Genomic DNA, 14,937 nt, shown 5'->3' on the forward strand with positions numbered 1-14,937 from the left:
AAGCATTAAATAATTATACTCTTAAAAAGCAGATGTACTGTACCAAGCACATTTATTTGTACCTCTAAAGATATGGGAAAATAAATACCACCTTACTATCCTTCTCACTATGCACATTGGCAAGGTTAAATAAAAATACAAACAAAAGAGAACAAATTTAGTGGTAAAAACATTGAATTAAAATCAAAACAATGGCAAACTTAAGCGTATTCTACAGTAGAATCTAAAAACATTAAAGCAACAAAAACATGCTTCGAATTTAAAGCCCACAGAATGAGATCCTTTAGAGGCTCTGTTTTGTAAAAAGCTTTGGAACCTGTGATATATTTTTTTACCTGATGTTGCATTTTCCTGTGCTGCAGGGCTCTGCTGCCTCGACTGCCCGCTAGACGCCCCCTTCTTCAGCTCCTCGGCGTCGCTGTAACGTCTAATCCAATAGTTGAGCTCCTCGCGGTCGGCCTCCTGGCACCTCCGCAGCACCGTCAGCGAGCGCCTCGTTTTCTCCACCATGTCCATGATGCAGTTCAGCAGCTGGGCAGGACAAAAGACAAGACAAAGCGCTGGGTTAACACATAGAAACAAAGGTACGGTTCATTTAAATTCAGCTGAGATGCAATTTTGGAAATGTGTATCGTTACGTTTTATTGTCAACTATTTATTTTTTACATTTTTTTTCACTTCAGCTAGCTCATGACGTATTTATGTTTACTTTATGTCACCGGCTTATTAAGTCACCAGTAAATAAATCAAAATCTTAACAATTATATTTAAAATGGTGATACGTAAGTAGAAAGCTTCTACAAGAATTACAGTGCCTTTCAAATGTATTCACACTCCTTATATTTTGACATTTTTGCCATGTTAAGAACAAAAAGATCAATATATTTTTTTTAATTTTAACTCAACTCAATTGAATATATAGTATCAAGGCACTTCACAAAAACAAGTCATTTAAATTCATTCATACTTACATTTCAGCTGATGGTAGTTATCAAAAAGTGTGGAAAATTCAGTTCATTATTCAAATTAATGTAAAACATTTTTTACCTAATTAAACCCAGTGGATTGCATCAAGTCATTGACTAGCAGAAATCCCTCATACTAAGCATGGAGAGGAAAAGCTTCCCTTTAACAGGAAGAAACCTCCAGCAGAACCTGGATTAAAAAACACAAACATAGGGGATATTTATAAAAGAGAATTGAAACGTGCGTGATGAACTAATTGTTTACTATCAGAGTTTTGATGACTGTGGTTTGCATTGGTATTCAGCCTTCCAGAGTCAATTAAACACCTTTAGCTGAAATTACGACTGAAAATCTTTTGTGGTGTGTTCACATTCTAGCAGCTTTTTAAAGGTAGAGTCTGAAATGTTTGTCCATTTAGCTTTTCATAATAACCCAAGCTCAGTCAGTTGGATGAAGAACATTTCTGAGCATTAGGTTTCAAGTCCTGCCACAGATTCTCAGTTGGATTCAGGTCTGGACCTCAACACATCAGTATATCTGGATCGAATTCATTCCATTGCTCATCCGACATTGTGTTTTTATGCTTGATGTCCTGCTGGACGGTGCTGCCTCCTCCGACAGGTTGCCTTCAAGAATTGACCTGAAATTAGTCGTGTTCTTCTCCCCATCATCTCTAATCAGCTTCCCTGCTGAACTAAAAACAAAACCCCACAACTCCCTACGGCCACCACAATATTCAGGTTGACATTCACTGCTGGTTTTCAACCTCAACTTTTCGCATGTAGGCCAAACGTACCGTGTTGGTCTCCTCTGATCAGAGCACTGACTTTCACATGTTTGCTGTGTCCCTACAAGGCTTGCATCAAACTGCCACTTTCTTTATACCACACTTTCATTAAGACCAGATGTGTGGAGTGCACCACTAATAGTAGTCCCGTTGTAAGCCTTTCCCTCCTGAGAAGGGATATCTGCAACTCTATCAGAATTAAACCTTAAGACTTTCCGCTTCTACCTTGATTAATGCTCTCCTCACCTGGCCTGTCAGTTTAGATGTATGGCCACATACACATTGCCTCACGAGATGTTCAAAACTTGAGATATTGCTCTTTAATCTATTTCATAAGGTGAAACAAGTAACGAAATTACACATAATCCCTATTTACTGTCTATCTGAATAGCTTGGGTTAGTCTGTCACATGAAATCTGTGATAGTAATGTAACAAAAATGTGAAAAAGCATCAACACCTTTGCAAAACATTACATTAACAACAAGGAGTGTCAGCATATTTTCATTTTGTGCTGGTTTCACTGCTAGAAAATAAACCAATGCCATAAAATATAAACAATGCACAATATCTGCAAGCTACAAAAATGTAATGTAAGTCTGAACATACCTGCAAAATAAATAATTTATGTTACTGTTAGCAAAAAAAAAATAAATAAATAAAGATTCCTAACTCCTATCTTCAGCAGACTAGACATTATTAACCTATTTTTTTTACTTGGTAATATTTTTTAAGAATAAACAAAGTACAACAAACACATTAATAATAATATAGCTCTCTGAGTTGCAGTCCAGAGGGATAAATGCTTTACTACGACATGACAAACACTGTCAAATATTACTTGCAAAGAAAGAATAGTAATAAAAATGTTATTACTTTTCTTACATGGTCAAGGTGCTTCCACTCCTCAGCCCATTCTCTGTCTGTCAGTCTGTGGTCGATCACCTCTTCCTGCCTGCTCCCTGCATGCATACCTGCAGTAAAAAAAGAGGTCAAAAACAAATGGAAACAGAGAAAAAGAGTCAGTACAACGGAGATATAAGTAATGATATAACATTACTTCATCATTCTCCTTCTATCATTTCACTATTTTTCATTTTGTCCTTCTTTAATGCCCCCCTCTCTACATCCATTTTTCCTCCCTGCCCTCTTTTCTTTGCGGTCTCCATATCTCTCCAGCACCCTGAGGGCAAATGACTGAACTTCTCGTCCAGTTAACATCCATCACCGGGTGAGACATGGTAAATGTCTCTCCTATATTTAGAAAAGCTTCATCACAACTTGGCATATGCAGAAAAATGTCTCTCATATTAAAACACAATGTTAAAATGTAGCAATAGTGGCCGCAGCACCGGTTTTTGTTCTCCAGTAGACATAAACTAGGTTTTTCTGGGAAGCAGGAATAACAGTCTTTCATCTGAGCAATAGAAGCAGTTTTAACATTGAGACTATTTGTAGCCCTTCATTAAACAGTAACATGATATCTCTGACCACACGACTAAAAGCATGTGATTCTGAAGAATGAAGTCTAAATAGTGCAAAAATACCAGGAAACCACAAGCAGGACTTAAAGAGGAAGCATAGTCTGAACGCTGAAGTCAATTTTACATCCACTCTTCTGTTGTTGTTGTTGCTGGAGATGTGTCAAAATGCTTAAAATTACGTGTAATTTTTTTTGTAATTACATGGCTAAGAAAGAGGCTTTACTTAATGTATAGAGACAGTACAACAAGCTCATTCTAGAAAATCAGTGATGACAATTCTTTTGCATAAATTATAGTTTATAAACATAAAATCCTGGACAGAAAGGCTGTTGATGTTTCCTTAGACATTTGCCAAGGTTTATGCTTTTAAGCCATATTTTTCCCAGTTTTAGCTTGTATGAAGAAAATGTCTTTATTATGTTTTTTTATTCATATCCTGCTTCTTATTTGAATAAGAAGCAGGACCGGTGAAGCATCAGAGGACTATCGGTCATTAACTTCCATTAAGATTTAGTTAAACAGCCCTAAACCACGGCTTCCTAGCTCCAATAATCAAAACTTCTAGAGATTTCTCTTTCGTCATAAATCAGATTTAAATCACCAGGAGGAATCTGCAGAGCATGATGTGATGCTAAGAAATAAGCACAATCATTTGACTTGAGCAGAGACACGCCTATTACATACATGACAGTAAAACCCCGAGGACCAGATTTCACAATAAAAGGTCTCTGACTTAGTGAAATAGTATGTTGAATGTTCCAAATTACCTTTATTTTAATCAGGTAAAAAAAAAAAAACTTTTACAAAGCTCAGTAAAAGGTTTCCTAATTAGAGAAATTTTTTTTTGTATAAATGGCTTTTCAAAGCAACACAAAGCATGCTGTGTAAGGCTGTGGGAAACTTTAAAGCACAAAAACAAGAGGTAGTTTTTAAAATTATTTTGATCAGCATTCATTATTTCTTCACGTTTATGATGTGTCGAGTCTAGAAATCTTCAGATGTCTAAATTCAATTACAGTTTTTTGTTCCCCAACTTGGCTGATACAAGCTGAGTCAACGGGGCACAAGAAAACAAGCGTGCCAGATGAGACGCGGTTGAGGACAGACTTGCTCACGACTCTGGTTTACCTTCATGTCCTTTATGCAGTGGCTGTAGCTGGAGATCAAATCCATATATATTCAACAAGTGGTAGCAGAAAAAGAGCCTATAGAACAAAGTGCATTCCTAATACAGATTAAGCTACACAGCTTGACCTCATGCTTTTTGGCCATTTTTTGATCTGTGTGCAACATTTTCAATAATCATTTCCTATGTGTTTATATGCATAGTCTCCATAAAAATGAATATGAATATGCTACTGAGCAGCAGTCGCAGTCCATGCGGACATTTACAGAAATAGGGATGTGCATGACTGTCCAATATGCTCCCTACTGACAGTCTGCAGATAGACGCCTCTGTCTTGAGAAGCCCAGGTAAAAACCAGGTGTAAGGGACGGCTTGTTTGTTACCAAACCTGTTTTCAATGTTGGTCAGATTATAAATGACATTATTTATTCACACATTTTGACACCAACTGTCCTGGAGAAAGGAAAACAACGATCCAACATGCTAAATTTATGAATTTACCAGTTAATATAATGAATTAGAATCTCTACATGATTTGACTGAATGTGCTATAAATACTCTGGATCTGTTCGTAGACGGCAGTGTTGTGAAAGGTGGCCACTTGTGGTGTACCAACATGTTATGTCTATGATACTAAGTTGTACAAACAAGAAGACAAAAACAAAAAAAATCAGTAAACCAAAAGAAGACATCCTTACCAACAGGCCTGGCTCGCTCTCGGATTTCTCTGTGATTGGAGGCTGGGTGTCTGTATGTGTCACGGTAATGATGGGCGATGGCCATGTCGTCTAGCCTGTAGTGCTGTGGAGGAAGGGGACCTGGGTGGGGCAGCCCGTTGGGTTGGTAGGAGAGTCCATTGGATGGACTGAAACGCTGGGCGGGGCTCATGGTGCAAGGCCGTTTGCTTGGGTGGACGTCTGGGTGGATGGCGCCGTCTCGCTCGAAGCCGTTCTCTTTGGTTCTGAGCAGAAACACAGAATAACAAATTAGGTTTTTTTTTTTTAGCATTTGAAAAATCATGATAATAGGACTTGATGAGAGAACATGACATTAAATATGTACTCAATCTCTTGTACCAGAAAACAAAGAGATGTCACAAGTCACAATACATGAGGAGAGGTGAGATAATGATACAGGTACAAATGATGTCAACATCACACCTTATTTGTAAAAAAATATGTGGTACAACACCTGCTTGTTAAATTTATTCTATAAAGGAGTGCAACAACTGGTGCACGCCCTAGAGCTGTTGCTCCAGTATAAGCGCAACCTCCTACCAGATGAAGTAATTGCCATGACAGGTTGCGTTACCTGGAATCGTCGAGGGGTTTCGTTCTATTGAAAACAAGTTAAATTTATACATAAACAATTAAACCTCGCTCACAAAAAGTAACACATACTGACTCACACAAGTAGTTTCAAAGGGATCAGGTGGATTTTTGTTCGCCTGCTTCAGAAGATTAATGTGGCCAGGTGTGTGTGTGTGTGTGTGTGTGTGTGTGTGTGTGCATGCTTGCACATATGTGCCTACAGTATGTTTTTGTGTGTGTTCTCAGCTTTGTCAGTTCACAGTTAAAACCTGCCAACCTCCCCTGCTATCAACGGTCCCCTGGTTTCCTCTCTCCCCCTCTGTCTCGCTACTCTTCCTTCCCTTCTCTCTCTCCGATGAACAGATTGAACTTCTTAATGAGCTGTTTTTATGGGCTCCTAATGCTCATCCACAGCTCTCCATATGCTCTTTTCTTCCATCCGTCCATCTCTCTGTCTCCCTCGACTCATCCATCCACCTCCTCCCACACGCGTCTCCCCTGCTTTCCTGCTGCAACAATGTTTGCATCTTATAGACACCAGAGAATAAACATGCACTTATGGTCACATTCATGCACAGTTTGCTCATGCGTGCCAACACATTCTTGTATATAGCTAAAAAAAAAAAAGGGCATTCTGATTAGAAATGCGCAGAGAAATCAGCTGGTGACCATTCCTGATTGGGATCTATTTTCTAATCAGCGAGCGCAACAAATAAGTAAGTATTAACAGGTCTATATTCTTTCATGGAAGCAGACTCAAAATTAGTTGTTTTCTGCATCTATCACATGTCTGAAATGAAGCCAGAGGAGGCACAAAAGGTGTAAGCAAACCTTATTTTATTAGAAACATGTTGGCTTTTCATTCAGCTACTTTTAATCAGAGGGAAACGTCAGCAGATGTGAGTAATGCTGAAACAATTGCAGAGGAGATGCTCTTCTATTCTTCAACAGTTCAATTCTGTCACTGAACATGCTGGATTTGTCAGAAATGTGAGACTTCTGGACATTTCATAGTTGAGATAAGGGTCTACTTAAAGTACAGCAGGAAATTCCAGGACTCAGCGGCCAGTGAAGATGTGTTCCTGGTTGAAGTGATTCAGCGATCACTTGAATCACTGAATCAAATGACTGAATTACTAATGACTGCAGCCTACAGTCAAGTTCTACACAGTGATTCAGGTGTGTTAAGGCTAATGCTAACTAAAACTAATGTGAGCGTGGCTAATTAGTGCTTGTTTTGACGAATCAGAGATCTCGTTTTACAGCAGAGCTGTGTAACAACAACAGTTCTCACTTACACACACGGTGAGATTTTGTCATTGGTATTCATCGAAATAACTAATGATTGTTCACTGCACAAGGCTGCTTAGCATTCCCATATAGTTACAGTGAGTGAATGCTTTGAAAGTCTAACTCAGTGCTGTTTCCTGCTACCACAGTTCTGACTGAAATGAATGGTTTCTTGACAGCTTCTGCAGCACTTCATGGGGCGCCGGAGAGATCATACAGAATATCGTGCTCTGGAGCAAAACATGCAGGACACAGATTTCACTCTACCAGCAAAAGTACGAGGCTATTCAATGTAGTGTGCTTCTACACGCTGAGGTGTTCAAAAACAGTACGACAGTAGACACCATGTCTAATGGTTTGAAGTTGGATTTATGTTTATATACAATTGTTTCCCATAATCTGGGGGCATCGATGTTTTTAGATTTTCAGTTGTAGCTCTATAATTTTAGGCTATTCTTGAAAAAGTTAGTTTTATTTTAATATACTAACAAAATATAACTTATTTAATTAAGATGGCTTCCCTTTCAATTTATTCAGAAAGTAAAAACTATATTGTGTCGTTGATACTTCTTGTATCGAAATTGAAGTCAGTAGAGCTTTACAATATCAGCAATCAGCTAAAAAACATACCTGACTGGTTATATATATATTTTAACAGGGTCAATAACAAAAAAAAAAAATCTAATTTATACACATAGGCATTGGTTTTCAGTAATTATTCAGATTTGCTCTTTGGTAATCTGGTTAAACTGACCAGCAAGTTTTTCTTTAATTTGCCACTTAAAATAACGTAAAAAAGATGAACAAAATTAAAAGCGACATACAAATGTATACATTTCCGAGGTTTACTGGGAAAGTTTCTTGTGCAGTTTAAAAATAACAAAACACTCTGCTTCCTCCCTGAATGGACAGTACACAGCCACACTCCCTCTGGCAAGTATCACAGCTTGTAACAAGTTTTTTCTAGCAGCTAGAAGTCCCTCAGTTCTCGTTTGGGGGATTTTTACTTGTTCTTCCAGAAAAAGCACAAAAAGCCTTTGAGCCTCCGTGAGCTTCTTTTGCCAGCCTGCATGCTCCGCTCCTGTGAGGTTTGTCCAAAGATTTCTGATGATGATTAAATTAAAAGCCTTCGAGGGGCAGGGAAAACCTTCACCTTACACGACCATGGTGTGAAGGTCGGAATATTGGTGTAAAAGGAATCCTCTTTATATCTGCAGCCGCTTGTTTGTGCCAACAGTGTGATGTGCGCTTCCAGAACTTGTGTCTATTAACGTTCCAACAAGCAGAGACTGTTTACTGTCACTAGTTTACAGCCTGATCCGCCCATCCACAATATTTAACAGTAAGTAGAAGATATTTCTTTCAACGTTTTGCATGCTATTTTCTCTGAATATAACTCTCCTCGTTCAGAATAAAATACACTCAGCCCACAGTATGTTCTATCATTTTACAAACCATTTTATAGCTTTTAGCTTGCACAATTGCAATACTTAATTTTATGGCACAGACACAGAAGGCATTTTCTTCTAAAAGGTTCTCCATTAATGTGGGAAATCAATCTTAATGTTGCTATGCTGCCTTGATTTGTCTCCAAACAATCAGTTCTCTTGTAAAGTCAAATGTCGAGTTCAATTCCAACTCTGGCTGTGATTTAATAAATATACTTCCTTGTGAAGACAGAGACTTTTAAAGGCATTTATCAGTACACTCAGCTGTAAAAAAGTATTTTCTTTTTCACTTATTTCCTTTGTTCTTCCATTTTAGTCGCACCTCAGTGTTTCAGATGATCAAATATATTTTTATTTTAAGAAAAGAAAACCGGTGTCAATACAAAGTTCCATCCAAACAAATCTTCCCAAATATAAAAATACTCCGGGAACATATTGTTAAATTATAAATTACCTGTAATGCATTTAAAAATATGTATTTTTTAAAATTCATTTTAAGTTAAGACAGGGTCTGTCTTGACAACATAAACTTGATCAGAAATCAATAGATATTTATCAGTCCGGACTTAGCATCATATCTGCACTACTGGTATAAAATGTTAATTTACAATAGCCTTTTTAAAGTGATAATGGTTTTGTTGTGTGTATTTTTTAAAATATATTTTAATGATATTCCTGATATACACATGTCGTAGCTGCTGGGAAAAAATCTTGTCCAAAATTGCAACTTTTCAGGAAAAAAAAAAAAATCTAACTTCTGACATCTTAAAGTAAATTCATACGGTTCAGTCAAAGTCGCATGCTGGTTTTATGCTTTTCAACAGATATTCATCAATGAAACACAAATAAATGTGATGCGTAACCAATAGAGCTGATTTTCACAAAAGAAAATGCACAAAAATAAAAAACTGCAGATATCAGATTTTTGCCCAACAATGACAATATGATGGTTCTAATCAGCATGCACTGACAGAGCAGAGAATTGTTCGAAATTAAGGATTTCCACTGAAATTCCAATATTCTGGGAAGAGGTCTGGGAAGGCAGTGGAGATAAGCAGAAACTCGAGGTGCTTAGCCAGCCATAATGGTGCTGGAGCCTCATCTGTATGTGTTATCAGCCCATCTCCCCAGGCTCTCACACCAAGTCTGTACTCACACTTTCACACTGGATATACCCTCACACACACACGCCTTCACACGTAGATACTGCTTTTTTTCTCACTAAATACAGATGCTGCCATACTTTTTCACTCCTCTCATATTTTCACATCTCGCATTTATGAACGCACCTTTTCTCCTAACCCCATTCCCCTGTGTACCAGACGGCCTTGCAAATAAGCAGGTATTACTGAAAAAAACTAAACAAAAACAGACTATCCTGGTGTTGAAGGAGGCCGGGGTGGAGTTGGATGGGGAGGTGAGAATGTTTAATAACACATTCAGCAGTTTTACTCCTCAGCAGATATAATATGCACATTTCCCTTTCACCTAGCCTGTCTCCATTTTTTTTCAGCCTCTGGGACTTCATTTTAAAGTACAATGCTTACATTGTATTTGCAGCCCAGACAAAAATGCACAACAAAACACAATTCCATTGAAACGTGCATCCAGAAACTTAAAAAAAATGCTTAATAATGATAAATGTGAGAACTTGTATGTAGATTTTAATACTTTTCCCCTTTGCTACCTACACACAAACTTCATAAACAACTCTTCAAGCCTAAAACGACTCTCTGCCTTAATTCTTCTCTAGTTTTCAGTTTGAAGAGGTGCAAGCAACACTGAGCCACTTTTAAATTCTACTACACGGATTAGATGATCCAGTCTGGCTGCAATAGGTGGATTGAATTGATTCTAAAAGAGAAACACACACAGAGTCCATTTTTACAAACATGCATGCATAGAAATAATTAGATGTTGCGATATTAGAATCCGCAAAATCTCTAAATTAAAGTAAGTCTATCTTCTGAGGCAGACTTAGAACTCTGCCTCCTAATGCTAATTTGCATGCTAAGTTGCAGTTAGCATGACTAGCAGTGATGTCTAGCTCCGGTCCTCAAGAGGCGCTACCGTGCCACTTTTGGATGCATCCCAGTTTTATAACATCTGAATCAAGCATGGTTTTTTTTTCTGCAGAGCCCTGACAACAAGCCATTAATTTGATTCTGGCATGATAGACAATTTTACAGGATTTTTAAGCATTGTCAGAATACTGTGCCATTAAGTATAGCTTCCTATACGTAAGGATTATTTTAGAGGTTAATTAATCTGAACTAAATTTGATTATCTCTAGTTCAAACCTAAGGTAAGGCTATACTCTGTAGAAATTTTCCCAGACACAGTTTGACCTTTAGAAATTAGAACCACCTTAGCATAATGACAGAAATAAATGAACAAGCCAACATTTTACTGGATTGTCCTCAATTTATGATATCGGCAGTCAAATTGTGATTTATAAAACATTCATTTCCAAAAACAAAATAATTTCCCAAAAATTTTGTTCAAATTTGTCTTGCCTCATGAACCTCGTATTTTTTTGTCCTCTTTATTTCCTTGAAAAAAATGACTAACAAGGTATCAAAACATGTTATTTGAAGTATTCCACCACTTTTTTTTTTCTATCTTGTACAAGTGGATGTCTTGGTAGAGCCAGGTGTATGTTATCGACCTCCTCTCTACAGTTCCCACCTATTAAGGGCAGCAGCGAGGAGCCAAAACCTCCAACAGAGCACATCAAAAAACGCAGTGGTGCATTTACAAACCCTTCCCATACATACATTTACACATCACACTATTGCCTCCTGTTGGCTCAGTCCGTGTTTGGGGAGTAATGCAACAGCTCAATAGGATGCAGAAAGCCTCAAAGGGATTTATACATGAGCTCAACTAACAGAGAGAGGAAGAGAAGGTAGTGGCGGATTTGAGAGAGGAGCTGGACCGACCACTTAATTCGGAAATCATTTAACTCATCGTCTCACAAATTCGGTTGTTCAGAAAAAACTACAAGAGCCAGAGTGATGTTCTAATCTTTTTTTTTTTTTTTGATATGCCCACCTGTCTGGCGTCCTTCTCTTGCCGTTCTCGTTGACGTCAAGCAGGAGCTCGGAGGAGTCCACAGGGGATGTGGTGCTGGTATCTAGGAGTAGCTGCTCGTGCTGAGCCAGATACTGAGCTGGGTTCTGCTTGGCGAGCCTGGCACAGTGTAGAAGCTCCCTCTGAAGCAACGGCAAGTTGGCCTGGAGAAAAAAAATATATAATCAAATTACATCAAAAACAAACAAACAAAAAAAAACCTCAAGGCAGGAAACATTTTTAGGGATTTTCCACCTAACTCTCTCTAGCTGCTGGTAGCCAGTTGTGTGCTGAAAGGGTTAAAACAGAAGTTAAGAAGCAGTTTTGCTTTTCACAGCAGGCATTCACCTTGAAGTAATTTAAATTGTTTTCAGCATTTCTGTGGAGGAACAAAGATCAAACCTACTTTTTAAACATATATATATACTTTTATGATTGCTTTTATATAACACTTTTGACGCTGTCAACTGGGAGTTAGATCTCTGTTTGTAACATCATGGCAAACAGGGGATGCACATGTGGTTTTCAAAAAGCTGTTAAAAGACGTGAGTCACAAATTTTAATAGTTTTTAAAACCACATGTCACATTATGTGACAGTGTTTGTTAATTGGAAGATAGCTCCTGTTTAATAATAAAGTGGTGGCGAATGTAGCTCTACGTCTTATATTAAACCAAAAGCAAAATGAACTTTTAAGATTATTCACAAATTTTCTTTTATGAGTTCACCTTCAGCTGCAATTAAGAACTTTTATTACTCTGCTAGTGAGAACGGTTGGTACCAATATGTTTTTTTTTCTGTTTTATGATGGTAGAAACAAAAAAAGACAAGCTCCAAATAAACATTTTATTATGTAGCATTGTGGCTGATTTGATTTCATATGAATGTATTTTAACGTTTTTACAAGTTATTTTGATGTCTTGATTCTGTTTTATTTTTGATTCTGTTTTCCTGGGAAGCAATTAGGGATTTTTATCTTGAAAGGCATTATTCAAATGTCTTCAATAGTGCATTTTTTGTCTCACTCAGTATATGTCAAAAAGACAAATTTTATTCCAAGTTGGGAAGTCTCCAGATGTTAAAAAAAAGCATAGGAAAAAAAAGTGGTATGTCATGTCATGTATTTTTGAAGCGTCCAAACACATATTTTATTTAAATGATGTTACATTTCTAATGTTTTATTTTATTAGGATAAATAATAAAATTATGCTTTCCAGCCCAGGCTCCAGGTGAGTTTAACAGGGGGGGCACTGGCTTACTTTGGGGGGCAAAATGAATACATAGCAATAATAATATTACTCAAGTAAAAGAAAAAGGTACAGTGGTACACTACTCTTACAAGTAGTAAAACTACTTGTAAGACTACAACTACAACTCAGTCAGTTAGTTTGAGGGAAAAACTGTGCCATGTTCTTTGCGTTTTGCTGGTTTGCTGCCATGATTCTAACACACACCTGAGTAGCTCTGCACAGCAGCAGCAGGTCTCCGTCGCTACCGCACAGGTGTAAACCCAGCAATAGTGTCTTAGCGCTCCTGTTGCGTTTAAAGGCGGCTTGGAAAAGCAGGTTACGATGTGTTAACGACGTATTAAACAGTTTTAACTGCTGAAAAAAGTTACAGAGGGCACAGATATGGGAAGAGAGGAAGCCCCAATTGTATCAAATCAATATAGAAACAACAGAGAGTTGGTCACTTTGAGGTAAAAACAAACAGCTTCCAGTCCACGGGGGCGGGCAATGCCCCCCAATGCCTGCTCATGCCGCCGGGCCTGATCTAATGTAAGTGTTAAACGGATGGCAGAGAGTTGTTCAGCTCAGAAATTGTCCATGTCTCCATCTGAAAGATCAGAAAACTCAATCCAGATCAGATGCAAAATAAAGTTTCTCATTCTTTGACTCAAAGCACTGATGATTGAACTCACCTTTGCATTACTACTGAACCATAACTGCTCTAAGTGACCCGGAACACATTAACACCTATAAGGTTTCTCTGTGACGCATTCATTTTTTATTTTTTTTGTACGAACAGCACCTTCTTTTCAATCTGTCTTTGACTGTAACAGAGGGAGTCTGCTTTCTTGTGAAGTTACAGGGACATACAGGTAGTGAGCATCCACTTCAAAGACATCTGATGGCATGTGTTTCAAGGCAAGAAGATGAAAGCGTTGCGTCAGGAAGGCTCAGAACAAGAACAGGCGCTATTTTAGCTGGGATACATCACGCTTTAGGTGGGTTAATCTTTGTTTTGTCCTCAGAAAAAGAAAATCTTTCAAAGTCTTAAGACTTTTTGGGGTTTTATAATCTTCTCCTTGTTTAGCTTTACTGCTTTAATGTTTATTCCCCTGATCCACTCCGACTTTTCCATCTATTTAATCTCCTGTTATTCTAATCTTTGCATGACCCAGCCCTAATTTATTTATTTTTTTTTTTTTTATAGCATTAACGTTTAAATCTATGAAGATCACCTTCGTACAGTAAAAGAAATGCCAGGAGCTGAATTTTGCTTTACCTTCCAGAGCTAATGATCCAGTAACAGTTTATGGTCATAATTATTCTAGAATAAAAAAGAGGCTCAAATAAATAGCTTTGACCCTGATGAACCAATCTTTTATTAATTGGAGGTCATCCTAATTGCCTGTGAGATGTGGGAGGCATTAACAAGGAGATTGAGTCAAGAAATGCAGAGCACTAAAGAGGCTGCATTATTTTTCATGTGATTAAGTGCGCTGTTTGCTTCTGTAAAGCTGCCAGACAGTTACACACACACACACACACACGCAATAAAATAAACCATCAATAAGCATTCGATAACCTAAGCTTAAAATATGATTCACATTATTGCCTTTTTCTTTTGTGAAATAATGAAGATATTGGCAAAAGAAACCTGACAAAAGTGCACTTAATTTAGTTTTCCGTTTTGGAGTAAAATCTGACAACATATTAACTCACTTTGAAAGACAAATTTATGTTTTTTTTTTTTTTTACAAAGTATTGTCTATTCAGTCCTCTTTTGCCATTGTTTTGTGGCACCATCTCACTGTAAAAACAGCTGCAAGTCCTTTAGTTTCCTGTAGCGTTGAACATCCAAAGACTGTCAGTTTTGCCTATTCTTCTTTGCAAAAGAGTTAAACTCTGTTACGCTGGATTGAGGGAGTTTGTCAAGATCAGTTTTCAATTATCAAACTTTTTAAATAAATTTAGATCTAGACCCATTTCAACACATAAATTCAAGTCTGCAGCCTTTAATACGTTCTTCAATAAACTGACATGCTTTTCTGTCCTGCCACTAATTTTTCAGTTCTACAATATGTCGGTCTATCACATAAAATATCAATAATAATAATAAAAAAAACCCATTAATATCTACATTGAACACCATTGTAGACAATGTAGCCTAAGCATGCCTCTGTTATCCCATTTTAATTATTTCCTCTTGCGGCTTGTTCTCACTAGCAGAT

The 14,937-nt window shown here is 37.6% G+C and overlaps 2 protein-coding genes across 4 annotated transcripts in view; one reads left to right on the forward strand and one right to left on the reverse strand.

The window, feature by feature from the left end:
* Positions 1-14,937, forward strand: part of aunip (aurora kinase A and ninein interacting protein) — a 954,922-nt gene that overhangs the window by 365,827 nt on the left and 574,158 nt on the right. The window lies entirely within an intron of this gene.
* Positions 1-14,937, reverse strand: part of runx1t1 (RUNX1 partner transcriptional co-repressor 1) — a 74,182-nt gene that overhangs the window by 9,666 nt on the left and 49,579 nt on the right. For 2 of the 3 annotated variants that reach the window (XM_028036551.1, XM_028036550.1), the window contains exons 5-8: positions 11,464-11,645; positions 5,060-5,322; positions 2,628-2,725; positions 336-531 (exon numbers count right to left, since the gene is read on the reverse strand). In XM_028036551.1, the coding sequence (XP_027892352.1) occupies positions 336-531; positions 2,628-2,725; positions 5,060-5,322; positions 11,464-11,645 (739 nt within the window). The remainder of the gene's footprint in view (positions 1-335; positions 532-2,627; positions 2,726-5,059; positions 5,323-11,463; positions 11,646-14,937) is intronic. The other variant, XM_028036552.1, reaches the window with a different exon arrangement.

Source organism: Xiphophorus couchianus, chromosome 13 (genome assembly GCF_001444195.1).
Source record: "Xiphophorus couchianus chromosome 13, X_couchianus-1.0, whole genome shotgun sequence".
Taxonomy (NCBI): domain Eukaryota; kingdom Metazoa; phylum Chordata; class Actinopteri; order Cyprinodontiformes; family Poeciliidae; genus Xiphophorus; species Xiphophorus couchianus.